The following is a 27854-nucleotide window of genomic DNA, read 5'->3' on the forward strand; positions in this document are numbered from 1 at the left end:
CACTGAGGGTTGTGATCCTGTTGCCGGTCCCGGTCCGGTACGGGCGCGATACTGAGGGTTGTGATCCGTTGCCGGACACGAAAAAAAAAAGACAAAAAAAAATATATCAAAATGTAAGGATATGTGTGCAAGGATGTTTATTGCAGCACTAAAAATCTGCAGACATGGCTGGCCCGTGGCTCACTTGGGAGAGTGTGGTGCTCACAACACCAAGTCAAGGGTTAAGATCCCCTTACCGGTCATCTTTTTGAAAAAAAAGAAAAAAAGAAATCTGCAGACAACCTGAATAACCAAATCTGGAAACAACCTGAATAACCAAATCTGCAAACAACCTGAATAACCAGTAGGAAACCTTGAGTAAATTATGATGCATATGTACTTTATGAAATATTATGTAGGTGTTAAAAAGAATGAATGAACTCTGTATCTTTTGCTCATGATATATTAACAAGTGGAAAAAAATCAAGTATTGTATTATCACGTTTTTGTAAAAATAAAGTAAATAAGGGACATCAGTATATCTATTGATTAAGTATATGGATAGATATTTGCCTATTTGTTGTGAGCATAGGTAAAAGTATAAAAGAAATACACTACCTACCAGGCTCTTAAGATTGGCTACAATAGGGAGGATGGAATTGTACAGTTGTGTTTTATGAGAGATGGGAGTGGTGGTAGCTTTTCTTATATAGCTTTTTATTGTTCACCTGTTGTTAAACTATGTATGACTTTTGGTAATTAATAAAACCAATAAAACTTAAAAAAATAGATAAACAAAAATAATAAATTAAAACACCCCAAGCCCTATTAATACCCATTTGATAACACGTTGGTATATTCTTTCAGATGTATAAAACTGGGGGGCTGGCTATTTAGCTTGGTTGGTTAGAGCATAGTGTTATAATACCAAGGTCACAGGTTTGGATTCCTGTACCAGTCAGCTGCCAAAAAAAAAAAAAAACCCAAAATCAAACAAACAAACAAAACTTGGATTCCTCTTGTACACACAATTTTGTAACCTGTTTTAAAATTTTTCATAATAATGTATTTTAAAGTTAGTAATTTCTCATATACAACATGATTTGTCATGGCTGAATTGTCTTCAATTTAAACCATTTCCAGTTTATGTCACTATAAACTATTGTAGATGTATACTTTTGGAGCAGAATAATTGCTGTTGCATCTTTAATTTTTCCTTCAAATTCCTAGAAAAATTGCTGATTACAAGCTATTGCATTTTTTTAAAAAAGTTTTTGGAAAGGAAAAAAAAAGTTTTTGATATTTGTTGCCAAATTTTTCTTCAGAATTGTTTTGTCAACTTATCCTTTCAGCAGTGTATGAGAATGTAAGTTTTTCTACATCTTTATCAGCTCTGGGTATTATTTCATTGTTGTTATTTTTGCCCTTGCAAATTTGATAGATAATTTGCATATCTTAGATAGGTATTTCCCAGATTTTTGGTCTTAGAATCCTTTACACTTAAAAAGTATAAGAAGACACCACAGGGTGTTTGGGTATAAGTAACATCTATTGATATTTACTGTATTAGAAGTTAAAAGTGAGGAATTTAAATATATTATTAATTCATTCAAAAATAACAATAATAAACTCACTATGTGTTAACATGTTCTTTTTATGAAAAATAACTATGTTTTCCAAAACAAAAACAAATATAATGAGAAGAGTGACTTTGTTTTACGTTGTTTGGCAAATCTTAATGTCTGGTACTAGAAGACAGCTAGATTCTCATATCTGCTTTGGCTTTCAATCTGTTGTGATATGTGGTTTTGGTCAGTAAATGAAAATACAGCCTCACGTATGTAGTTAGAAAAGGGAGGAATATTTTAATAGCTTTTTCCAAATAATTGTGGATATTCTTCTTTGATTCTTCACTAAAACTTGAGAAGTAGTAGCTTCTTAAAGATTAGTTGCAATGTGGAATCTGAAATCATGTCAAGGAACTTTTCATACTGTTACATTAAAATCCATTGGTCTAGCTCATACTTTGGATCTTTTACCCATGGATGAATTTGAAAAATATTGGCTTACTGAGTTTTACATACGTTCCAAATGTTGACACATTTCATTAAGAGAATAAAAAAGTTAATGTTTGTTAATATTACCACCAACATCATCAGAAAATTCTAACTATTGGGAAGTTGTCCCTCTCTCAGTAGTGAATTCAAATTTTCCAAAAATTGAGCTTTCAGGTGAAAATATGAATTTTATCATTGGTAACAATAAACACTGTCAGTTGTTTTCCTTGAAGTGGCAGTCTCACTGTGTTCTTTTTCATAAAAATGACTGCCAAATATCTAAGTCTTAAAAACCATAGTTGGTCTGCCAGATACTCTTTCAAATAAAAATGTTGTTGAAGGGGAAAAGAGCTCATTTGGTTGCAGTCAAAACGATATTGCAGGTACACTTCCTCAAGACAGCTATCAGCTATCATACTTTCTTCAGAAGCAGCAGCGGTACTTTATGTACACTTCACATTTAGTCACACTATACAGATGGGCCTCAGCTTGGGACGGGGTTGCATCCAGATGAAGTCGTATGGGGACTTAAAGATACCTTCAACTTATGATGAGTTTATTGGGAGGTAACCCCATCATCGTAAGTCAAGGAGTGTACTGAAAGCATATGGCTTTTGCACTATCGTAAAGTTGAAAAATTGTTAAGTCAAACCATCGGAAATCAGGAACTATCTATATTATAAAGACTGCAGGGTCGAGATTTAATAAAATAAACTATCTTTAATAAACAAGAACATTCTTAAATAAAATTTTATTCATTTTTTTAACTGTGAAGCATGGCGTGAAGAATACTCGTAGTAGAGTTCGGTGGCACTGCCCTAATTATTGCTAAGGAGCCAGCAGTTTTACCCTGTGTTGTTTTTATACCATCAGTATAAATGTCAGCACAGTGAAAAAGGCAAAGAACATCTTAATATCATTTTGAAAATACTGTTGACCTAAGGAACCCCCTGAGAGGATTTCTGGGACCCGTGGGGGTCTGTGGACCGTACTTTGAGAACTGATATTTTAGATTAATAATGGAGTTGAATATTTGTTCATATGCTTTTTGGACATTTTTATATATTTATTTTACCTTTTCACTTCTTTCATCCATATTCATTGACGTGTTTCTCTTTTTTATTGATTAGTAAGAGCTCTGTATACGTATTTCATATTGATTGCAAAGCCTCTCCCATTTGTTATTTGCTTTCAAATATGTTATAAAGATTTTGGAATTTAGAAGTTAAAAATGTTTATGTATTCTCTTTCATTAGGATTCCTTCCTTTCAAGTCAGGGTTTTTGTTTGTTTGCTTGTTTGAACTCTCTTCATTCTAAGAGTATGTAAATATAGTCACCTATATTTTAGTCCTTTTAAAGTTTTATTATTTACATTTTAGTCACTTATCTGGCAATTATTTAGGTGTTAGTTTTGAGGCAGAGATCTAACTACCTTTTCCCAAATGTTTGCCTCTAATTCCAATACTTACCTGTATCATCTAATAAATTTTTATTTATAATTTCATGTGTTTCTGGGTACTGATAACTTTTTAGTTTTTGAAACTATGAAATTTTATGTTGTGTTGAAGGCTTTTTTCCTATCATTTTTGAACAGAATGAAAACCTATAAAAAAGTATTCAGCCTTTTAATTTTTTTAAATTCAAGTGTATTAAAGACCTAAGATTTCCAAACAAAGGTTATTTTGGAGAAACCAGAAATTGTAATGCAGTCTAAGACCAAGCATAGTCTGTATTCATATAAGCAAAGACTACTTAAAGAAAAATTCAGTCTTGTAATTAGTTTTTACAATCTTGTCTGGGCTGGTTATATTAGTTAGTTACATTAAAACTTGTGATAATGAAGCCAAGATCAAAGGTTTGCTTTATTGGACAGTTAATTTCACAACAGTAGAAACACTTCCATCTTAATTCTTATGACTTAGATCTTGACTTTCAGAGAAAGTATAGGTGTCGTAGTAGAAATTATTACTTCTGCAGAAACAATGAAAAGATAACTCATGTTCTGTTTTTTAAAGGTGCCTTTTGAAAGGACCTCACCTTTCTTTTCTTTTTAAGTAATAGCCTATGTAGCAGTTTTAAGTTTACAGAAAAACTGAGCAGAAAATACAGACATTTCATATACACCTACCCCCAACAGCTTCTTCTGTTAACATCTTACATTTGTTACAGTTACAAATCAACATTGACACATTATTATTAACTAATAGTTTCACTGCCCTGAAAATCTTCTGTGCTCTACCTATTCATCCCTTTTTTTTTTTTTTTTTTTTTTTAAAGGATGACCGGTAAGGGGATCTCAACCCTTGGCCTGGTGTTGTCAGCACCACGCTCAGCCAGTGAGCAAACCGGCCATCCCTATATAGGATCCGAACCCGTGGCCTTGGTGTTATCAGCACCGCACTCTACCGAGTGAGCCACGGGCCGGCCCTACCTATTCATCCCTTTCATCCCTCCCTCTCCCCTTTATCCTTTGAAACCTGGCAACCACTAATCTTTTTTGTTGTTGTTATCTCAAATACTTATCATTTCTTTGTGTTGGGAACATTCAAAATCCTCCCTTCTGGCTAATTGAAAGTATACAATATAGGGGCCGGCCCGGTGGCTCACTGCTACAGTGTGCCGCTTGAAAGTGTGGTGGCGCTCCCGCCGAGGGTTCGGATCCCACATACAGACCGGTTCCCGCTCACTGGCTGAGCGAGGTGCGGGCGCAACACCGAGGGCTGCGATCCCGTTGCCGGGATCCGTTGCAGGACACGAAAAAAGGAAATTAAAAAAAAAAAAAAAAAAAGAAAGTATGCAATATATTGTTGTTAATTGTAGTCACCCTGCAGTGCTTTAGAATCCTAGATCTTATTTCTCCTATCTAGTTGTAACTTTGTATCCATTAACCAACCTCTCACTATTCTCCCTTTTGAGGAACTCACCTTTCAAAACTCTGAAGTTGATTGTTTTTTACTTTATTTTTTCCCCTACAGTTATTATTTTGGTTGAGAGAAAGTAACTCACTTTTCAAGGTGACCTGACATTTTAGATAGTCGTTTTGGGATTAGATTTGAAGCTTCTTTATGCCAGTGGCAATGTGTTATTTAGTTTTAAGCATTTATAATTTGCATTTCAATTAACCTTTTTAAAATTTCCTATTTGGCACAGGTAAACTCATTTAGACTATGGAAGCAATATGTAAGGTCCTTTTTAAATATAACCCTGTCTAATGAGGGTGGTCTTTTGATTTTTGAGGTTTTCAAGAAGGAAGACATAAATAAAGTACTAGTTATTGGGGTGTCTAATCAGTTTCATAGTGGTATGAGTATATTAAAGTAACATAGTCCTACACATTGTTTTACTTTAGGCTGTGCAACATCAGTGTTTATCAAGACCTCTTCAATATATGAAACTTTTAAAAGGGTAAAACTACTGGCCGGTCACTCAGTTGGTTAGAGCGCAGCTTTGTAACAGCAAGGTCAAAGGTTTGGATCCCTATACTGGCCAACTTCAGGAAAAAAAGAAAAGGGCAAAACCTCTATGTTGGGAGCTAACAATTATCTGATCATTAAAAATCACAGCATTTCACAAAACAGTTAAGCCTTGTTCATACTATATTTCTCCACCTTTCCCTCTAGACTTGTTTTACAGAGTGGAGTACAAAATGTGGCAGCTTTTATTTAAAGCAATTGAAAGAAATACCAACCCTCACTAGTAATAGAATATTGCCATCCCACCCTACGGTCTTCCCATACAGGGCAAGAGCCAGGGAATGGCCCTACCTAATCAGTGGAGCCCTTTCCTCCAGAGGTGTTGGGAGAGGGGATAGAGTGTTTCTGCCTTTGATAATTTATTTTAGGACCCTTCTTTATTGAAGTATAGAGGTGACTCACAGACTCATTGTCACCTGTTGACTTTTTTCTTGTCTGAACATATGTTGGGCTTCTTTTCTCACCCTCTTGAATATGTCTTATGTTTTTCTGACATCGTTTTAGTGTATGATGTTTTGATACTTTTTGATTCTACCTTTTTTGTGACCCACACTTTGCCTCTTTGCTTGTGTTGTTTCTACCCCATTAGTCTTACAAAAGAAGTTCATCCTTGGAACGTAACATAGCCATTTTGTTATAATGTCATCTTTTTAAAACCTGAGTGTATGACATGCATTCATTGTTAATATCTTTGTAAGAATACAGATGAAATTCATCCGGAGGCATTTTTTCACACTATGATAGTACTTGATATAGGTGTTGGGTTATGGATATCAGGTAGCTTTTTAATCTTAATTTTAAATAAAAGTCAATGTTTTTTCTAAGCTGCAATGCCCTCTTTGTCTGTCCCAGGGTTGGACTGGTCTGAAGAGAGTGGAGAAGAGCTGGAGGACTCAGAGCAGGCCTCGCCATACCAGGTTGCGTGGTCCCTCCGAGAAACCCTCAGATACGAAAGACACGTGTAAGTTTTCCTTTTTTTTTTTTATTCTTAAATTACCACTGTAGCAGATTGATTTTTCTTTCTTTCTGTGCTAATGTTTTTATCTTAATGGATCTAGTTTTTAATGGAGGTAGAATAGATTCCATTTGGGAAGAAATGTACTGTATTGTTTGTGCAAATTTACTCAAGGTTACTTGGTAAATTTGTTTCTGTACCTTTCCCATTCATCACTAAAGGAACCAATTGTAATAAAATTTAGAATTAAAGGGAATTTAGAGATTATCTGATCCAATCTCATTTTACAGAAGAGGAAGGCAAGGCCTGCATAGGTTAAGGAACTTGCCCATGGTCACTTGTAGGGCTACTTGGAGTCCCACTCTCTTACTTCTCCATATCTTCTTTGGTCCTATCCCCACAGTAGCTGGAAATAGGGCTTTTTACTTCATCTCTGTCTTCTGCAAGATTGACCCATTCTTTAATATCTCTACTGCGCTAAAATGTTTTTAAAGATAAATCTCCTTAGCGGTTCTTTGTACCTACCTTATCAGAAAGCTTTGTAGCTTTTTTAAAAAAAATATAGACTTCTTTAGTTTTTTTCCAAATATGCCTTAGGAAAGGAATTGTTTGTATAAAGTCTGTTGGAAGATTAATGTACATCCCCTTCAATGATAGTGAGAAAGCTAGCTTTTCCTGGAGATTGCATTAGCATTGTAGGGATTCAGTGGGTGGAGTGTGACAATATCAAGATAGATCCTTCTCTGTGGGGCCAAAAGATGACTCACAGACTCAGCTAATTATTTATTTAAAATATTATGGTTTGAATGGATACTCAACAAGATCAAGGGGAGACCAGATATCTGTCCCCAGGCTGACTCCTAGAAGTTCACAGTATCATCCTCTGGACACACAATCTAGGGTATGTTTTTTGAGTTTATGGGATTAAATAGTACACCCAGAGTGATCAGATTTAGGGAGCTGATTCACTAGAGACAATAGATCATATTACCAGCTTATAGTGAGAAATATACTCATTGAGTAGCACAAATGATCCCTGAACAAAACTACATGGGAAGCAGATTATAATCAGAAGCTTATTTGGGCATGGAATTAAAAGCAAGGAGAGTTAGATTGTATTAATGGCCATAATCATTAAATTGTCATAGCATGATGCATCTGTTTTCACTGTTAAGATTTATCTCCCATCTAGTTGTCCCTGCCTCACCCCTTAGACAGAACTGGAGAATGCTACACTCTTTTTTTTTTCTCCTCATTCTGAGGTTCTATTTTATATGTCATTCAAGACTCTTTCCTTACCATTAGCATTTTCTTTCTTTCAGATAGACTACAATAAAGTTAATTGAGCTTAAGCTTTCTTATAGATACTATCAGTCATGATTCCTAAGGGTGATATTCATACCAGCTTAATTTGACTCGGGGTATTTTGGGTTTATTTTACAAATTATTGTAAATGAATTAACATAAGTAAATGCTCAACAAAATACCTGGTACGTTGTGGGAAATGATTAGTAAATGGTAGTTATTATTTCTAATTTAATTCTCAAGGTAACCTGAACCTGAACTCTCCTATGGGAGTATTTGCTATTGATTAGGAGCAATGTATATTCTGTTTCTGCTTCTCTTCTTGTGGATTTATCAAAATACTTCTTTTGTTGTTTTAGACTTGTGACCATCCTCATTTTTCTTCATCTTCGTTGCATTTTATTTTCTTGCCCTCTTTTGCTAACTTGCTTCTTTTTTGACTACTGTGATATTCTGCTTTCCTGGTTCTTTTCCTTCAGCCTGTTTTTCTCCTTTTTAAGTAATTATCTGTACTCCTTGCCCAGCTGTGACTTTAATCTTTTTCTTGTTATTCTTTTCTGTTCATTCACTCACTCACTCACTCAATCAGCATATTCTTGTTGGGTTCTTATGCTCCAGTAAAAGGGCACTCTGTTTTTTCCATGGCGGTAAAACTGAGATTGAATTGGTATACGATTTCTTTTATGCCTATAACTCCACATCTGTATCTCTCACTCTGTCCTCTCACAGGAACCCCTGTATGGTATTTTAAACTACCCATAGAACATCTTTATCTCAGTCACTCTGTCCTCTCACAGGAACCCCTGTATGGTATTTTAAACTACCCATAGAACATCTTTATTTCAGTTTCTTTTTTTTTTTTTTTTGTCTTTTTTCGTGACCGGCAACGGATCGCAACCCTCAGTGTCGCGCCCGGACCGGACCGGGACCGGCAACGGGATCGCAACCCTCGGTGTTGCCCCCGCTCCTCGCTCAGCCAGTGAGCGGCCGGTCTGTATGTGGGATACAAACCCTCCTGGCGGGAGCGCCGCCACGCTTCCCAAGCGGCGCACTGTAGCAGTGCGCCACCGGGCCGACCCCTTTATTTCAGTTTCTTATTGCAGCTACCTGTCATTTATTGTACCCTGTTCTGTTTAAGTGTAATAGAAAATGGAGAGCTATAGCACTAGTCCTACCTAGCCTGTCCATTATATCTTCAAGACAGTTTTGACATTTAAAATTCCTTAGAGAGTTCATAAAGAGTTTTTGGAAGAAAAACTGACAATGGTCTGATTTGATCATCACACTCCTGCCTGAAGAACCTTTTCATGAGGTTTCTTGCTAAACCAGGATTGTACTTAAGGAAATTTTTGGAAGGAGGTTTGGCTTTGTTTTGGCAATGTTCTTGGTTACTTAGTTTAGTTGTAGAAGTATATGCCAAAGTAGATCTCTCAGGCTTTTACTTGAGTGTCTCAATGTCAGAAATAAGTACTTGTCTTAAATGTATTATTATGGAACAGTAATTACTGCCGGTAAATGCTTACCTTTGCATATTTCTAATGGTCTCTTTTGATAGAAAGTTCTTAATTTTAATAAAATATAATTTGACTTCCTTTATGGTAAGTGCACTTGTGACCTATTTGAGAAATTATTGTTTACCCCAGGGTCATGAAGTTATTTTCTCATATTCATATTATCTTCTAGAAGATTGTTTGCTTTACTAACAATCATTTTGGAATTTAATTTTGTGTATTTTATGTGATAGCTTTAAAGATCATTTTTTCCTTTCTACTTAACCAACACCATTTATTGAAAATGTTGTCATTTTCCATTGCATTGGAACCTTTGATATAAATTAGGTGACGTGTGTGTCTATTTGTGCACCTTCTATTCTGTCCCATTGCCTGTTTAGCCTTATGCCATTACTACATAGTTCTAATTAATGTATCTTCAAATAAGGTTTTAATCTTGCTTTGGTTTCTTTGATTCTCTTTTGTTCTGTTTTTTATTTTATTGCTTTGTGTTCTAATTTTTATTATTTCCTTTTGATTGGGGTTTAATTAGTTCATCTTTTTGTAGTTTTTAAGGTGATAGTTTAAGTTAGTTGTCTGAGATCTTTCTTGTTTTCTAATATAGACTCTTGGTGCCGTACATTTCCCTGTAGACACTGATTTAAGCTACATCCCACAGATTTTGATAAGACATTTTCATTTTCATTCAGTGCAAAATACTTCCTAGTATCCCTTTTAATTTTGTTGATCTATGGGCTATTTAGAGCTAATATTTAATTTCTAAATATTTTGAGATTTCCCAGATATTGATTTCTAATTTAATTCTACTGTTATCAGAAACCATACTTAGGTATAATGTTCTGTAAATGTCAATTAGGTCAAGGCAGTTGATAGTGCTGTTCTTATCTTCTATATCTTTTGTGATTTTCTGTCAACTTGTTCTATCAATTACTGAGAAAAGGGTGTTGAAATCTCTGTAGATGTATTTTTCCTTTTGGTTCTATCACTTTTTATTTCTCACATTTTATAGCTCTCATTAGATGCATAATCATTTAAGATTGTTCTGTCCTCTTGATGAAGTGACCACTTTATCATCATGAAATGACCCTCTATCTCAGTAATAGTGTTTGTTCTGAGATCTTACCTTATGTGGCATTAGTCCGGGTTGGTCCTCGAACAATGCAAGCGTTAGGGGCACACTGTGCAGTCGAAAATCTCCATGTAACTTTTGACTCCCCCAAAACTTAACCTACTAATAGCCTATGTTTAACTGGAAGCCTTACCAATAACATAAACAGTCAATTAACACATATTTGTATGTTATATATATTATATATTGTATTCTCACAACAAAGTAAGCTAGAGAAAAGAAAATGTCATTAAGAAAACCATAAGGAAGTGAAAACATATTTCTGAAGTCTGTGTTTGGTTCCATTGATTAATTAAAAATTTTTTTACTGCCAGAACTTAATTACTTAATTATTGTGGTTATAGAATAAGTCTAGAAATTCAGTCATCTGAATTTACAACTTAGCTCTTTTGCACGGTTATTTTGACTATTCTAGGTACGTTGCATTTCCACAGAAATGTTCAAATCAAATTGTCATTTTCTGTAAATGATACTATTGAGATTATGGTTTTTATTATAAATCAATTTGCAGAGAATTGACATTTTAACAATATTAAGTCTTCCAATCCATGGATATAGGATATTGCTGTACTTTATGTCTTTAAAATTTTTTCTCAGTAGTGTTTACTTTTTGATATGAAGATCTTGCATATATTTTATTAAATTTATCTTGTAGGGGCTGGCTAGTTAGCTCAGTTGGGTAGAGCACAGTGTTGATAACACCAAAGTCAAGGGTTTGAATCCCCCTACTGGCTAGCCACCAAAGTAAATAAATAAATAAATTTATTTTGAAGTATTTTGCTTTCAATGCTGTTGTAAACTGAACTGCTTTTATAACTTTATATTTCATTTGTTTGCTACTTCTATGTAGAAATAAAGTTTGTTGTTAGATTGACCTGCAATCGTCAATATATACTGCAATTTTTAATAAATTTACTTATTAGTTCTAGATTTTTTGGTAAATTCTTTATGATTTTCTTTATAAACAATCATGTTGTTTATGAATAAGGACAGTTTTACTTCCTCCTTTCCTATCTTTATGCTTTTTATTGCTTTTTCTGATCTCATTGCACTGGTTAAGATCTTCAGTAAAATATTGACTAGAAATAGTGAGTATGGACATAACTGCCTTGTTTCCTTCATTTTGGGTAAAATATCCATGTAATTTTGGTTTGAAATAATTTTTTATGTATAGGGTTTCCATTTATTTCCTTTTCAGATCTACTCCATCATTCCTGTTAATCTTTTATTGCCTGCCTTTCTTTGTAAATTCATCCTTTAAACATTTTATGCATAACTGTTTTATATTCTATATCTCATTATTCCAACCTTTGGGGTCCTAATAAGTCTAAATCTGTCATTTGTTGTTTTTTCTTTTTGTCACACAAAATGTCTTACCTCCTTATTTGCATGGTAATATTTAGTTTTGTAGGTCCTGGGCCTATCCTGGAATCTCAGGTTTAGCTACTTCATCTTGTTGGGATATATCAGCAAGTGCCTTGAGGGCAGCACATTTCCCCTCTTTTGCTCCCTTCTTCCAACTTTAGCTTCAGTTCTGAGTTTTTTCTATTTATTATTTATTTATATTTTGACCGAGCAGTTAGGGGAATAGATTTCCTCTACTTCCTTTGACCAACAATATACCCGTAAGTATATTTTTATATAGTATGTAGTTGCTTTAGAGTGGCAAGTTCCCTTGGAATATTGCCATCAGTGTTTCATTCTCTTTTCTTTTTTTTTTTTTTGGTTCTTTTTGAGACCGGCCCTACTGCGCTCAGCCAGTGAGCGCTGTGAGTGCACCAGTCATCCCTATATAGGATCCGAACCCGCGGCGGGAGCGCTGCTGCGCTCCCAGCGGTGCACTCTCGAGTGCGCCACGGGCTCGGCCCTTCATTCTCTTTTCTGTTTCACCTTTTATCTTTAAGTGAATGACTCCCAAATCTTTTCCTTGTGTTTGACCATTCTTTTGAGTTTGAACTGTTTGAACTGCCTGTTGGATATTTCTTTCTTTCTTTTTTTGGACCGGTAAAGGGATCGCAACCCTTGGCACGGTGTCATCTGCACCACGCTCAGCCAGTGAGTGCACCGGCCATCCCTATATAGGATCCGAACCCGCAGCCTCAGCACCAACAGCACTGCACTCACCCGAGTGAGCCACGGGGCTGGCCCCCTGTTGGATATTTCTCATCAAGTATTCTGTCAATACCTTAAATTCAGCATTTCTGAAATTAAGCTCATTATTTTCCTTAACATGTGTATGCCTCTTTCTGAATCGCCTATCAGAGGTGTTACCATTTTGCTGTTTTGTTGTCTTAATAAGTGAATTTTATTTGGAGAATTTCACATCAATGCTTTGAGATTATGGACAAGCCTGGAGTATCAGGGTTAGAGTTTGCTACTCCATATTTGGGGTTATTAGTAGCATTTTAATAATAATAGTTGTATTTATATGGTGATCTCACAGATATTTCTTTTCATTCTCAACCTTTGGAGGTAGGAAGGCCAGCTATACCTCTCATTTCACAGATGAGGAAGGTTAAGGAAGGAAGAAGACTAACACATACTGAGAACACAGTAGGTGCTAGGCCCTGTCATTACTGGTAGATTTTGGGAGTCTGGCTTTTCTCATCCTAGCTCACTACTCTTCCTCAGCAACCAGGTTTGAAATATTAACGTCATAGATCTTAGGTAAAAGTGGGAAGCATTTTGGAAATTTTCTATTTAGGTCCATTCCAAGGACAGTCTGTGGACCTGTGCTAATCTGCAAACTGCTTGTTTCTGGTTCACAACAAAATAAGTGTGGAAATTATGAATAAGCTTTAGACACTTTTATAGTCATGTAGCACGTTTGAACATCCAAGTGCACCTTTCCACTGTTAACTTGAGAAGCAGTGACCTAGTCCATACTCCCTGCAGTAATATAGTCTTTTCAAATAACAATTTTGGCAAGTGATTGTAAACACAAGCTTTACTTTGCTTGTAAGACCTGCTCCTTCTCCTCTCTTTTCTTTTTCTATTAATGGCACATCCATTCTCCCACTTATGCAGATTCGAAGTCATTATTGACTTTTTTATCCTTCATATTCAGTCAACAAATTGAGTTAATTCTTTTATGATAATGGCTCTTGTATGTCCTGTTCTTTCCATTATCTCTAAGGCTTTTTACTTTTAGTCACTCTCTTTCAGTTGTTAGTTGTTTACTCTGAAATCTGTATCTCTTCCCTAAGTATGCTCCGTTTTATCATTTCCAGTGGTTTTTATGCAACCTCTTGATGCATCATCTGTGCTTTAAATTCTTTTTGTCTGAAATGGAATTTATTTCCTGCCCCAAATCTGCTCTTGCTCCTGTTCCTTATTTTATAAATGGAGATGCTGCTGTCTTTCCCTAGTCTTTGCTGATGGAAACTGCTGTGCAGTTGTTGTCCCTTCCATTTTCCTTGCCCAGTTAACAGTTTGTCTTTTATACATTCAGAGTACCTCTCACAGTCTCCATTCCTGCTGCTCCTACCCTAGCGTTGGTCCTTATTATCTCTTACCTGGAGTTTTATAATAATTTTCTAACTGTTCCTCTTCTCTTTGTCTTTTTGTTCTATATCTGCCAACAGTATCATCTTTCTCATGTACAGCTCTATCATTGTTACCCATTTTTCTTAAAAATTTACATCTTCGTAGGCTTTTTACCAATAGAATAAAGTTTAAACTCTTTACCTACGGAGTTCATTGCCGATGGAATAAAGGTTAAACTCTTTAATCTGGAATACAGGTAAGGGATTAGCTTACCTACCATCACTCCCTTACATAACCCAGTATCTTAGCCAAAACAAGCTATTTGGTACTTGCTGTTCACCATCTTGTCTATCTCTGAATCTTGGCTTATATTGTTTTATGCATGTGAGGTATCCTTTTTTTCCTCATCTTCAAATTCTACCCTTCAAGGTTTAGTTCTGTTGTCATCTCCTCTACATAGCCTTTTACCCAGCAATCTTTCCAGTGAACCTCAATAGCACTTTATCCATACCTCTTTTATTGTACATATTGTTTTCTATCTTATTAAAGATGCTGATAGCACGTACTGGCTCTACTAGATATCCCAAGTGTAGACCTGCTGTGAGACTTCAGGGAACAATTAAAAATAAAGATTCTTGGGCCCTATCCCATGGAGATTCTGATTCAGTAGATCTGGGGTAGGCCCTGATTCTAAAATGCTCCTAGATTTTCCTAATTTATGGTCAGGTGTATAAATCATTGGTCTGTCTGCCCCACCATTTTAGTTCTTGGTGCTATCCTCTTTTGAATTGTTTAACTTTTGAAATTTGTTTATCTTGTCTAAATTGCATTGCAAACTCTTTGAAACTTTTGTCTTTCTTCTATAGTGCTCAGCATAATGGACACACAGTAAATGTTGAATAAATGAAAAGACTGATGTAAGATCATTCAATTTGTATGTCTGTAGTAGAAAATTATACTGAAGAGAACATGTTTCTTAGGACAGATACTAAACAGAAGTTTATAGAGTAGTACCCTTTTATAGAGAATTCTGAAGGAAAGAGGAGTAATACCACTTAAGAAGAGACACCAAGCAATGAATCACAGAAGATTTTTAAGATAATATACAGTTTCTGATGTCACATGTGTGATGTTTGCTTATGTTATAATAGAAATGAAGATAAAATAACATGGGTCAGTTTTCAAGTCTAATGTGCATTATTCCTAACTATGAAAAGTGAGATCACATTTGTTCCATAGAGAAGTGACCTTTTTAGGGCCTGCCCGTGGCTCACCAGGGAGAGTGCAGTGCTGATAACACCAAGGCCATGGGTTCGGATCCCTATGTAGGGATGGCCAGTTCACTCACTGGCTGAGTGTGGTGCTGACAACACCAAGCCAAGGGTTAAGATCCCCTTACCGGTCATCTTTAAAAAAAAAAGAAAAGTGACCTTATTAACCCCACTGGTGGTAGGCATTGCTAACTAACCACAGCACTCTTTCTTGCTGAGCCTAGGTGTGCCCTCAGCATCCTTTCCACATAGCATTTAAGCAGAGACCACTAATCAATCACATTAGCATATGATGGAAAAACCTGTGTGTAATCCCTGGTCTGTGGAATGCTGTTTAGATTAACTCCATAACTTAAAAAAAAACTGTAGAATTAATGTGATTCCTGAAATCAGAATTCTTTAAGTGCTTAGCAAGAAAAGGATACTTAAAAATCAGAATGTCTAAAAGGGCGGCTCTTTGATAATGTGCTGTTAGAATTTACTGCTCTATTTCTGGTCTGACCTGTCTCTTATGAAATTATGCTGTGTGTTTCCTCACAACTGCCATGTTATTTACTCAGACTTTTTAGTAAGTAAAGATAAAGAAATTATTTTCTCTCACTTAAATTTTAAAAAATGTTGGTGCATTAAGTGTCTAATGGTGACATGCTAAGAACGTCAAGCTTCTTAAAGGACTGCATTGTCTCTACTGTCCTGCTTGTGGCTGAAATATTATACTTATTTTCAGCTCTATTGGAATTCTCTTACTCTAGTTTCATTAAGTGTGTGCTCACATGCCACAAAATTTTAAACCTGTGCATCCACCCACCCTTCCTCATTCTCTTTCCCCTTTTTAAAACAAGCCTAATGTGTGATCAGTTTTTCATTCCTCTCGCACTTTCCAGGTCAGATGATGATGATACGGAGAGCAGGAGCTCCAGGGTGACCCAACTTTGCACTTACTTTCAGCAGAAATATAAGCACCTCTGCCGCCTGGAGCGGGCAGAATCTCGTCAAAAGAAATGCCGGCATACGTTTAGGAAAGCTTTGCTGCAGGCGGCCAGTAAAGAACCTGAGTGTACTGGTCAGTTAATACAAGAATTGCGGAGAGCTGCATGCAGTCAAACCAGGTTAGAGCCACATGGAGCCACCTGTTTCTAAGGAACTTTTCTCTATTTGTTTTCTGTATGTTTGAGAGGATAGTTGAGGAACTGTGCAAGATGGGCATTTGAGCCTGAAATATTCAAGCATTGTATTTTGGTTTTGTTGCTCAGATAAAGTGCTGCAAGGTGGGAAAATAAAACTGCCATGGGCTGACAGTAAAATTAAAGCATTACTGAGATTTTTGCTGAAGATTGATTAGAATTTACTTATTGAGGATTTGAGAATGTTACCTCTTTAATAAAAATACAATGCTTAGAAATTTCATGTTATTTAAAAGTAATATTTATAGTTTTTTTAAACTGTAAAAGTAGTATTTTATGTTTTTTACTTGTATTACTTAAAAATTTTCTTTTCAGTGTGTTTCTGTTAATATTTACAGTACCCCACATATTATAATGTACAAAATATTTTTATTTTATTACATTGGATTTCTTTTGGGGAAAGAAAATCCCTTCTGTTTATAATGTAGATACTTGTTTATTATGCAAAATTTGGAAAAATACAGGGAAAAAAAAGGGAAAAACTCCTTAATACCATTCACAAGACAGAGAAGGAGCACTATTAACATTTTGGTTCTGTTTCCTGCTAGTCTTTTTCTGTGTGTGTGTTGTATGTATGTATATAAAATCTCCAGTGAGCCGTGCGTTTACATTAAAAAGCAAAATTGAGATCATGCTATATGATTTTTTATTCCAGCTTTTTTCCATTTATCAGTCTAGTATGACCACTTTCTCGTGACATTAATTCTTTAAAGCTTTACTTTTACTGGCTATATAATACAGATGTCAGTCCTTAGACTTTTTCTATTTTATGTATGTATTTAAACAAAACTGGATTGATATTTTTTATGAGTTATGTGTCCAGTTCTTACCCATTAAAAGTGTATCATAGCCATTCCCCTGTTCTTAAAGATTCTTTTGAGATCATGATTTATAATGTTCACATAGTATTTTGTTGAATGAAAATATGTATATTGGAAATGTAGTTATCTGATACTTTAATGAAGAAATATTGCCATATTGCCATATTGCCATTTTGGTGGTAATGATGAAAACTGTTGAATGAAAATATGTATATTGGAAATGTAGTTATCTGATACTTTAATGAAGAAATATTGCTATATTGCCATATTGCCATTTTGGTGGTAATGATGAAAACCTGAAGATAATTATGTGTATTAGATTACATACCTTTTAAAAACATTACTTTATATTTATGTATATTCAGAAAATTCAAAGTTATATTTTCTAAACTGACTTACACAGAATTCTGTTATATACGTTTTTGATCATGTTATAACTATCTTTTAAAGCACTAAATTGAATTAAAAATTTCCAAAACATCATCTTCTCACTTTAAGATATTTCAGATTTAGAAGGACTAGTTCTCTATTGAGTTTATTATTTCAAACTTTTTAGTTATTATATTTTTGGATTTATTTATTTATTTGTTTTTGGCAGCTGGCTGGTACGGGGATCTGAACCCTTGACCTTGGTGTTAATAGCACCATGCTGTAACCAAGTGAGCTGACCGGTCAGCCCAGTTATTATCTTTTTTGATCACAGCCTTGAGTATATATGTATAGAAAAAAATTTAGGAGTTTATGTACTGAAATACCTCTAGTTAGTAGGATTATTAATAAATTAAAGTGAAAAAAAATTCTTGGTCTGTTTATTTCTAATTTTTCTATAGCAATCATGAGTCTCTTGAGGGGAAAAAAGTTTTAAAACAAACAAAATATTAAAATATAAACTTTACTTTGTAGATATGGATCATATTTCTTATATACCTATATATTTTTGATATTTTATTTTAGTTTTGTGTATTTTGCTTTTCATTGTTTTTGTTGTAAAAGAGTAACCTAATTTTTTTTTTTTTAAAGAAGGAAAAAGTAACCTAATTTTCAATTGTGTATCTCTCATGGATGCACTGTGCCCTTAAGAGTTTAATACTTCCTCAGATCCCCTATTGGCCAGCCACAAAAAAAAAGAAGAAAAGAGTTTTCTATTTCTTGACATATTTAGAGTTATTTGAAACTATGCACACATATCAAATGTACCGTACATAATGGCTGCAGCCTGTTGTATTCCCTAACTCCTAGACCTCCCAATCTTTTGTGGGGGATGTAGTGTCTGTTCTAGAATATCATTTGGGTGTCAGTTTGCTCAGAGATTTATCTTGCTTAGAGGAACATTCTCTGATTCCCTTGACTGTGTTAGTTTCCCCCTATTATACATGCTTATTGTGCTCTGTACTCTGCTAGTGTTGCGCCCGTACCGGACCGGGACCGGCAACGGGATCGCAACCCTCGGTGTTGCGTCCGCACCTCGCTCAGCCAGTGAGCGGCCGGTCTGTATGTGGGATCCGAACCCTCGGCGGGAGCGCCGCCGCACTCCCAAGCGGCGCACTGTAGCAGTGCGCCACCGGGCCGGCCCCATTGTGGAATTTTATACTTATATTAATGTCTGTCTCGTGGGAGCGCCGCCGCACTCCCAAGCGGCGCACTGTAGCAGTGCGCCACCAGGCCGGCCCCATTGTGGAATTTTATACTTATATTAATGTCTGTCTCATGCTAAACAGTAATTTCCATGAGGGCAGAAACTAGGTACATTTTGTTCTTAAATTTCTGTTACTGATGAACAAATGAATAGAACCGCATAAGTGAAGGTCCGTTCTCTATTTGTTAAAATAATTCACTCAGTTCAACACAGGTTATGAAATAGTGATATCTAACATTCATATGATATAATGCTTTCAAGTGTACAATTTCAGTAGAAATTGTAGCTTTGTCCAGCATGAAGCATTTTGTATGTAAGTATATTCATTGAGTCTAGTATATTATGATCTTGTCAAAGATGTGAGAGACTATACTATGAGTTTCAGACAATTTGATATCTGTGTGGAAAACTGTATTTAGCTGTGATTCTTGACTGGTTGTTTTCAGAACATCTCCCAAACCAAGTTTAGTGACGTTAAAAAAAAAAAATGAGGGCCGGCCCGGTGGTGCACTGCTATAGTGCGCCGCTTGGGAGCGTGGTGGCGCTCCCGCCGAGGGTTCGGATCCCACATACAGACCGGTTCCCGCTCACTGGCTGAGCGAGGTGCGGGGGCAACACCGAGGGTTGCGATCCCGTTGCTGGTCCCGGTCCAGTACGGGCGCGACACTGAGGGTTGCGATCCGTTGCCGGACACGAAAAAAGACAAAAAGGAAAAAAAAAAAATGACAAAAAGAAAACTCCGAGACGGACTCTGTTACAGTATTCAAACTGACCTGATGTCGCTTGGTCCTGTCGCCTGTGATTAGTGAAAAGTCTATTGCCCAGGGCATCGCTGGCGATTGTATAACAATGTGCCACAGTCATTCCTTGGTGATTGGTAGCTTATTACCATATATTATATTTTAGGTTCACAGAAAAATCAGCTGGTAGTTGCATAACCCCCTCTATTTGATATTTTTGGTATCAAAGTCCTAGTTCCACTGAAGACATTTAAAAAGATGCCATTAAATATTTTAGAAATTAAACTTTTTTTTTTTTTCTTTTGTCTTTTTTCGTGTCCGGCAACTTTCTGTTTACTGTTTATATGAAAGTAGTAATGTAATAATTATAATAGAAGTATTCTTCTATTTAAAGTTTATATAAATTCATATGTAATTTAGATTCTATGTGACGTTACCTTATTAGTGTAAATCATTCCATTGAAACTCTAATAAAGATACTAGAAAAACAACTCAGAGGATTTTTAATTTTGATGCCTGATTTGTGACTCTGCATTTTTTTCTGTATTCAGATGTGTAAAGGCCTAATAGTTTGTGATGCTTTGTAGTTACATAAAGAATTTAAATATTATTTATTTGTGTTTTTTTAATGTTCATAAAAGAAACTAGAAGGATCCACAAACTAATCAAATGAATACATATCGTAGAGGGAGTGTGGACTAGCACATCAGGGAAGAGTATGGGAGGAGATTTTTCACTTGCTAGCTTTCTGCTCTTTGATTTTTTTTTTGAACCATGTGAATGCACTGCCTAGTCATAAAATTTAAAAATAAGTTAAAACATTTAAACATTAATTGTACAAAGTGAGGATAGCATTTAAATAATGAAACGTAGTTTACATGTATAGGAAGTTTAAAAAATAGTGATGTTGAAAGTGCATTTTGGAGGATGAGAACAACTCAACCATTTCTGTATATCAGTATCCCCTTCTCCAGGTATAAAATCAGGTTTTTTGGAGATTTACTACTTAGTAACATGAGGTGACCAAGTCCTAATGGTAATCATAACAACAGTGAATAACAACCATTGACTGTTTACTATGTACATACTATATACTGTGTATGAGAAGTGGCTTAGTTGAGATATTTTTTCATGCTCACAAGCATCCCTGACAGCTGAAGGTACCTTATTTTCTCCGCTTTACTAGTGAAGAAGTTGAGGCTTAAGTGAGGCTGAGTAACTTGCTTAAGGTCACACAGCTAGCAGGAGGTAGAGCTGAGATTCAGAATGAGGACTGTCTATTCTACTCTCATGTTCTTCATCACTTTTCCCTACTGCCTCTTTGTAAAGGAACCAAAATGTCACTTAAAAAAAACAAAAACAGTTGTATTTAAAACCTACAGTGATGTAATTATTTGCTTTGAATGTCATTAGATTGGGAAAATAATACAATGGTAATTGTAATGCCTGCTTTCTTTAATTCATTCATATTTGCCTTTTATTTAATGACTGTAGATATTATAGATAGTTATAATATGGGTGTTACAGAGTGGTAACATAATATTGAAAAATTACCCTGGACTCTTAAAGCATTTTTAAAAAAATTAATTTTGTGTTTTTCCTTCCTTAGCATAAGCCAGACCAAGTTGAGGGAGGTGGAACCAGCAGCATGCAGTGGCACGGTGAAGGGTGAACAGTGCACTAACAGAGCCCTTCCATTCACCAGACATTGTTTCCAGCGTATCCTTTCAACTAAATTGAGCGTGCATTGAAAAAGTATTAACTTATTTGGGGCTATGTATTTCATTTTTAAATCAAGTGAATGACTTTTGAAATCATAACTATTTTATGTTTAAAATAATTTTTATGTAACTTCTACTTTTCATGAAGTCCTCTGAATAATTTTTTCCTAACTGAATAATGTCTACTCAAGAATCACAACAAAATAAGTGAAACTGATACAAATAGCAGGTTCTTCCAGTGCTGTCAATTATATTTTGTTAATAGAATTCTAGTCCTTCAGGTGGTTCCAGGTATCTTGTAAGAAACAACTATAACACTCATTGATGGAAAAATCAGATTGCATTATGTAAAAACTGTTTTTAGTCTTCCAAGACAGTATGCCTTTTGCTGTAGGACTAATTTGCCATTTATAGTGAATACAGTGCTGATTTGAATGAGTGAAAGGTAACAAACATTACTGACTAGGAAAGAAGATATCTTAAGACAATATACTTGAGGAAAACCTATGTTAGCGAGCTTTAGGCTGGTGATGAAATCTTATTACTCTCTCTTTTATTAAATATTTAAAATTGGGTAGCATTTTAAAAATTTATGTAATAGCAGTTACTTATTCTTCTCTCCTATTTGATTTTTACCCTCCTTTCTGTTTTTGGAGTTATTTCCATAGCTTTTTCAGCATCAGATTCTATATAGTAAAGGCTTAATAAATAGTCTTAACTATATAAACCATAAAGGAAGAACACAAAGGTACTTCCTTAATAGATGTAAAGTAAATCTTGTGAAAATGTAGTGGTTAAAAGTATGAATGCTTAAAAATGTTGATGATGTTTAGCTGATGTTCCAATTTTAATAATGAGTTTTGACTTAAAAGTAGTTTTTGAAAGTTGTTAAGTTTGAGTTTGGTGTTGAAAATGTGAAATGAAAAATTCAACTTTGGACAGTTATTTTTTTTTATAATTATATCTTTAAATTTTTATTTTTGATGAGTATCATAAGCAGAAAGCTTTCCTTTTAAAAGTTTTTTTTGTCTTAAACCACTGTAGTGGAACTTTTAGGAATTAGTGTATTAAGAAGGAAATGACCCTTCTTCTCCAAATAGCAGAATTTGGTTCACTGTGGCTGTAAAGGAGACTCCTCCAGAAGCATGTCTGACAAATAATGATGATAAATTCAATTATTACTATACCAGTAGTTGGGATGGTACTTTAGCTTTTATAGATAATAAAATTTATATTTATTTGATATAGGTAAGGGAAAAAATAAATTTTATATAGGAACTGAAAAATTAAATGATGTCTCAGTGCATTTTATTCCTAACTCAAAAAAAAAACCAAACAGATATCCTCTTGAACCGCTCTCAGCAGCTCTTCTCAAGTTGCACAGCCAAGTTTGCAGATGGACAGCAGTGCTCTGTGCCAGTTTTTGACATTACACATCAGACACCTCTGTGTGAAGAACATGCCAAAAAAATGGTAAGTTCGGGTTTTATTTTCTGTAGTAGAGGCTTTCAAACTTTTGATAGCTATCCACAGTGGGGAATACTTTGTAACTTAGTACCAACTGTGTGTGTACATAAATCACTGAAATAAGTTTTATGAAACAGTATGTTTACTACCTGATATTTTCTAGTCTGTTCTATTTGACTAAAAATGAAAAAGTGCCGGTTATGACCCATTGAATTAATTTCAGATCCTCATTTTAAAAAAGACTGGTCTGTAGGATATTTAGTAGTTACTTAGATATGATCATTTTCTGTATTCTATACTTCTGTTCTCCTTAAGATACATTTTCTTACATATAGTAGATTTCACAAACTCTTTTTTGCCCCTAATTTCCAGTTTTGAGAATGTCTTGTATATTTGATAAAGTTTTGGTCCAAAACTAAACCTTTCTATAATTCTATGGAACTTAATTACTGCTTTAGCTAATGCTAGCATCATAAACACTAATTCAGAATAATTTGGGAGAGAGATGTTTGAATTGGTGAAATATGTGAATTATATAATCATTTAAATTAAGTTCACTTTTATTGTTTTCACCCATTAGACACTTATTGCAAGGTTTATTGTACCTTATGTACTAAAAAATTGAGTAAGACACTTCCTGCCCTTTGTAAGCATTTTATAGTTTTCACAGGTACATAAGGATAACAGAAGGGGTGTTAAACCAGAACTTAATAGTTTAAGCTTGTGATCTGGCTTTGCCATTAGCCAAACGTATAACTAGGGACTAATCATTCAGTCTTTCTGGACTTCAGTTTCCATGTATGGAATACACTGGTTTCTTCACCAAGAACCTCTTTTGTTTTTTAGGTTTCTTTTTTGGACCATATATTTTGAAAAATTTGTATACTATACTACATATACAAATGTCGAATAATTATTTTCCCATTTTAATTTAATAACATTTAAAATATGGGCATTTTTGTTAGCTTCATCAAGCTTTATTGTGGCTAAGGAATAATTTCTGTATGCTTTTTGAACCACTTTTCTGGGCCTTCATTGCTGATTTCACAGACCCTTGTAATGTGGTCCCTGAAGCTTTCAAACCACTGAAGTAAATGATCCCAGCTGTATATCTTGATTTTAAAGTTCTGCTATTCCAGCATTCTAAGACTAGGACAGTATTGTTAAGTAGGGCAGCTATACTTCAGGATCTGCTTTAATGATTTAATATGAATGAATTTTTTATTCCTATGGCAAGTATTATGTGAATGCTTTTGAAGAATTGGAAAGTGGTTTACTCTTTTCAGCTGGTTAAACATTCCTACTTAGGCAAATTCAATGAGGCAAACCTAAGGTTGAATTAGTATAATATAAATTAGTCATAAAATAACATATTTTATATAATAATATAAAATAAAAATGTAACCTAAATAAATAATATTAGTCAGGTTTTTAAACAGTATTTACAGTACAAATTTTTTAAAATTGTTCCCTATCTGAAAGCAGTTACAGAATCTGACACTGGTTTGAGCTATTTTTGTATTAGGTTAAAAGTTTAATTAGACTTTGTTACAAACACTGTACCCCATCAGTGCTGCAGTGAGAGATGCTTACACTGGGAGACAAAATCTGTGTGTTAATCTCTTGGCTCTACTTCTGTTATATTTTGAGTCCAAACACATTTTACCAACTTCACTACTACCATCCTAGCCTTAACTACCTACCATCATCTTTGCCTGGATTATTGTAATAGTCTCCTAATTGATCTCCCTTCTTCTTGCCATCCCCCCACCCCCACCTCATACGCATACCAGGTGTATTGTTCACACAGCAGCCAGAGTAAGCTGGGTGTGTTCCATTTTCTTTGAATTAAATTCATTCTTTTGAGTTTATAGTTTTGTGAGTTTTGACAAATGCATACAGTTGTGTAACCACCACCATAATCAAGACACAGAGCAATTCTATCACCTCCCAGAATTCTCTTGTGCTAATCCTTTGTGGTCAACCCTTTACTCCATCCCCACTGATGTTTTCTGTACCTATAATTTTGCATTTTTCAGAATGTTGTATAAATGGAATCCTATAGTGTAGTTGATACATCTAATCATTTTAGTTTCATGAGGAAAACCTTTTAATGGCTTTCCATTACATTTAGAATCAAATCCAAAATTCTTGCCATGGCCTCTGAGGCACTTACTGATCTGGCCCTTGCAACCTCTTCAGCTTCATCTCATACTGCTCTCCTTCTCGCTCCCAGAGTTCTAGCAACATTGGCCTTCTGCTGTTTCTTGGAAACTCCTAAGTATGCTCCAACCTTAGGGGTTTTGCACTTGATTTTCTCTTTTCTTGGAATGTTCCTTTTCCAGATTTCTGCTTAGTCCGTTATGTTATTCAGGTTTCTAATGAAATGTCACCTCTTCAAAGAAGTCTTCTACATCCTTGCCACCCTGTCAGTTTTTATCCTCATATTGTACCTTATTTTTCTTCCTAACATTTATCTGCCTAACATTACATTATTTATTAATTTGTTTATTGTCTGCATTCTCCTACTAGAATGTAAACTTCATGAAAGCAAGAACATTTTTCATTGTTGTCTCCCTGGAGCATAGAGCAGAGATGCTCAATAAATGAATGGTTAGGCACATGGCTGGGAGGGTTAAGATTCAGAACTAGACTCAGCCACTAGGATGGAACAGCCATTGGTAGCAGAGGCTTAAGCTGCAGGAAGTCCAGGCTGGCAGGCAGAACATGGTATTCCAGCAAGTATGAGGTCATACAACAGATGGTAATTTAGTAAATGCATTGTCCTGACTTAGAAGTAGAATGAGACAGTGAGAAAGTTGGGAGTGAGGAGTTTTTTACTCTTCACTAAAGCTAGGTAAATGAACAGTTGACATTAGGAAAGCCTCTAGGGAGAGGGTACTAGCTCTCTGGAGGCGCTAAGTGAGGGACTGCTGAGAGAGGCTATTCTGTGTGGAGTACCTGGCTCATTACCAAGAATGTTGCAGGGCTACTGGGCATAAGTGTAGGAGAATCAGGCAGGAGCCTAGAACCTGAGCCCAGCGATCATTGGGGGTCTTACAGTAGGACTTGTTAGACCTTGGGCTAGAACTGTCTAACTTCCACCTGCCTCAGATCAGCACTGATGCCAGAGAGAAAGCCTAAAATGGATGCTGAACCCAGTGTTGAGCACTGGTAGTTGCTCGTTTATCATTTGTTGAATTAAATAGCGGACTTAATAAAAGTAGACCTCAAATGTTGAGCCAAAAATAACTAGAGTCTGGGAAGCAGCCTGTTTCTTTAAAAAATAAATTTATATATTTGTGATTTAAGAGTCTGTAATTACGTTTGTGTTCAAGTAATTGAGAGGGATTAAACTTCTAAATTTCTTGAATTTATGCTTCAATTTTATTCCTTATTGTTTTAAATTTGTTTGATGCTAGTGATAGTTATTAGTCTTTAAATACTATTGTCTGCAGTCTTTTTATGTATTTAGTTATAAGGGTAATTACTGAATTAATCAAATCAAAGGTGACATCAATTGTAAAACCCACTGTTTTATATACCACCAAGAGAGAAAAAACGCTGCCAATGATACAGTGCTTTCTTTTCACTTAGAATTTTTGTTTTATTATTAGAAGAGCTTTTCTAACACTTAGGCAGATTTTTATCTTATATAATGCTCCTGGTTTCAGCTGTACGACTTGACATGTGGAAGGCAGTATTTTCTATGCACTTCAGCTGTAACTGAACTTCATTTGCTTTGTGGTTATTTTCCTTTCCCACTTGGCTGTTGCTTTGCAAAAAAAAACAAAAACAAAAAAGGTATTGTGGTCAGTTCTTCTGTAATGAGTATTTGCTTCACTAATATCACACCCTGTTGATCTTTGTGCCTTTCTGAATATACAAAAATTTTTCCTCAATATCTAGTATCAACAATATGCATACCTTAATTTAAAGGGTGCCAGAACAAAGAGCTATAACTAAATTCGAGCATATGTAGGCAATGCCATCTGTGATGACATTCATCTGGCCTACAGCAATTGTAAGATGCCAACGATTGTAAAATGCTTCCCAATTGCAGATATTAAAATGTACATCTTGGAATTGATGAAATATGTCATCTTAATCAGTTTGGGCTGCTATAACAAAGTACCATAGACTGGATGGCTTATAAACAGACATTTGTTTCCCATAGTTCTGGAGGCTAGAAGTGCATGAACCGAGTACCAGCTTGGTTGGGTTCTGGTGGGGACCCTCTTCCGGGTCGTACCCTGTGTACCCTGTTGTATCCTCACATGCCAGAGAGAGAGCTAGCTGGCCCTCGGGGCTCTTTTATAAGGGCACTAGTCCCATTCTTGAGGGCTCCACCCTCATGATTGAAGTCACCTCCTCCTAATACCATTACATTGAGGGCTAGGGTTTTAACGTGAGTTTTGGGAAGACACAAACATTCGGTCCATAACGTATTGTATATAGATGTAAGGACAGCTGAAGAAAGCTGGTTACATTACTAATTTCTTCTTCTTCCTTCCTGGCTCTTCTTCCTTTGCCTACTCACCTAATTACAGCAGTTTTATAAATCTGTGTCCTCACTGTCATCTCTGTACCCCGTCTCCCTAGTCCATGTACGTTACTTGAAGGGCTTTTACTGTGTCCTAGATTGCCAAATCTACATCTCCAGCCCTTTATCTCTCTGCACCAGATGCGCATACCTCCTCCCTAGATGTCTGTATATCTCAAACTGTATGTGAGCCAAACTGAATTCCTTAACTTCTCTTCTGAATCTGCTTCTTCTGCTGTGTTCTCTAGATGATGTGCTATCATCATCTAACAATCACCGAAACTAGAAATGCGCGGGACATTTTAGAGTTTTATATTCCCTTCATCCTCACCACACCTAAGCAGCTGTCAGATCTTGAGCATTCTATCCTGACAGGCCTTTGCTTTTCCATTCCCATTCCCGTGGTCCTTAGCTATTTACCTTGTATCGACTGTTGAAAAGCTTTCTGAGAACAGTTGCCTCCATTGCTTGCCTCTTCTGTTTATCCCTTTATGTTGCTACCAGGGTAGTTGATCCTTCTAAAGCATTTGTCAAGTCGTGTTACTCTGCTCATCAAAAATGACTCCCCATTGCCT

General features: G+C 35.5%; 1 protein-coding gene across 2 annotated transcripts in view; it reads left to right on the forward strand.

Moving 5' to 3' along the window:
- The window catches only part of INO80D (INO80 complex subunit D), a 40201-nt gene that overhangs the window by 7677 nt on the left and 4670 nt on the right, over positions 1-27854 (forward strand). For both annotated transcript variants that reach the window (XM_008591601.1, XM_008591607.1), the window contains exons 4-7: positions 6363-6471; positions 16052-16276; positions 21158-21267; positions 22609-22742. In XM_008591601.1, coding sequence (XP_008589823.1) covers positions 6363-6471; positions 16052-16276; positions 21158-21267; positions 22609-22742 — 578 coding nt within the window. The remainder of the gene's footprint in view (positions 1-6362; positions 6472-16051; positions 16277-21157; positions 21268-22608; positions 22743-27854) is intronic.

This window comes from Galeopterus variegatus, unplaced genomic scaffold, assembly GCF_000696425.1.
Source record: "Galeopterus variegatus unplaced genomic scaffold, G_variegatus-3.0.2 Scaffold149, whole genome shotgun sequence".
NCBI lineage: Eukaryota > Metazoa > Chordata > Mammalia > Dermoptera > Cynocephalidae > Galeopterus > Galeopterus variegatus.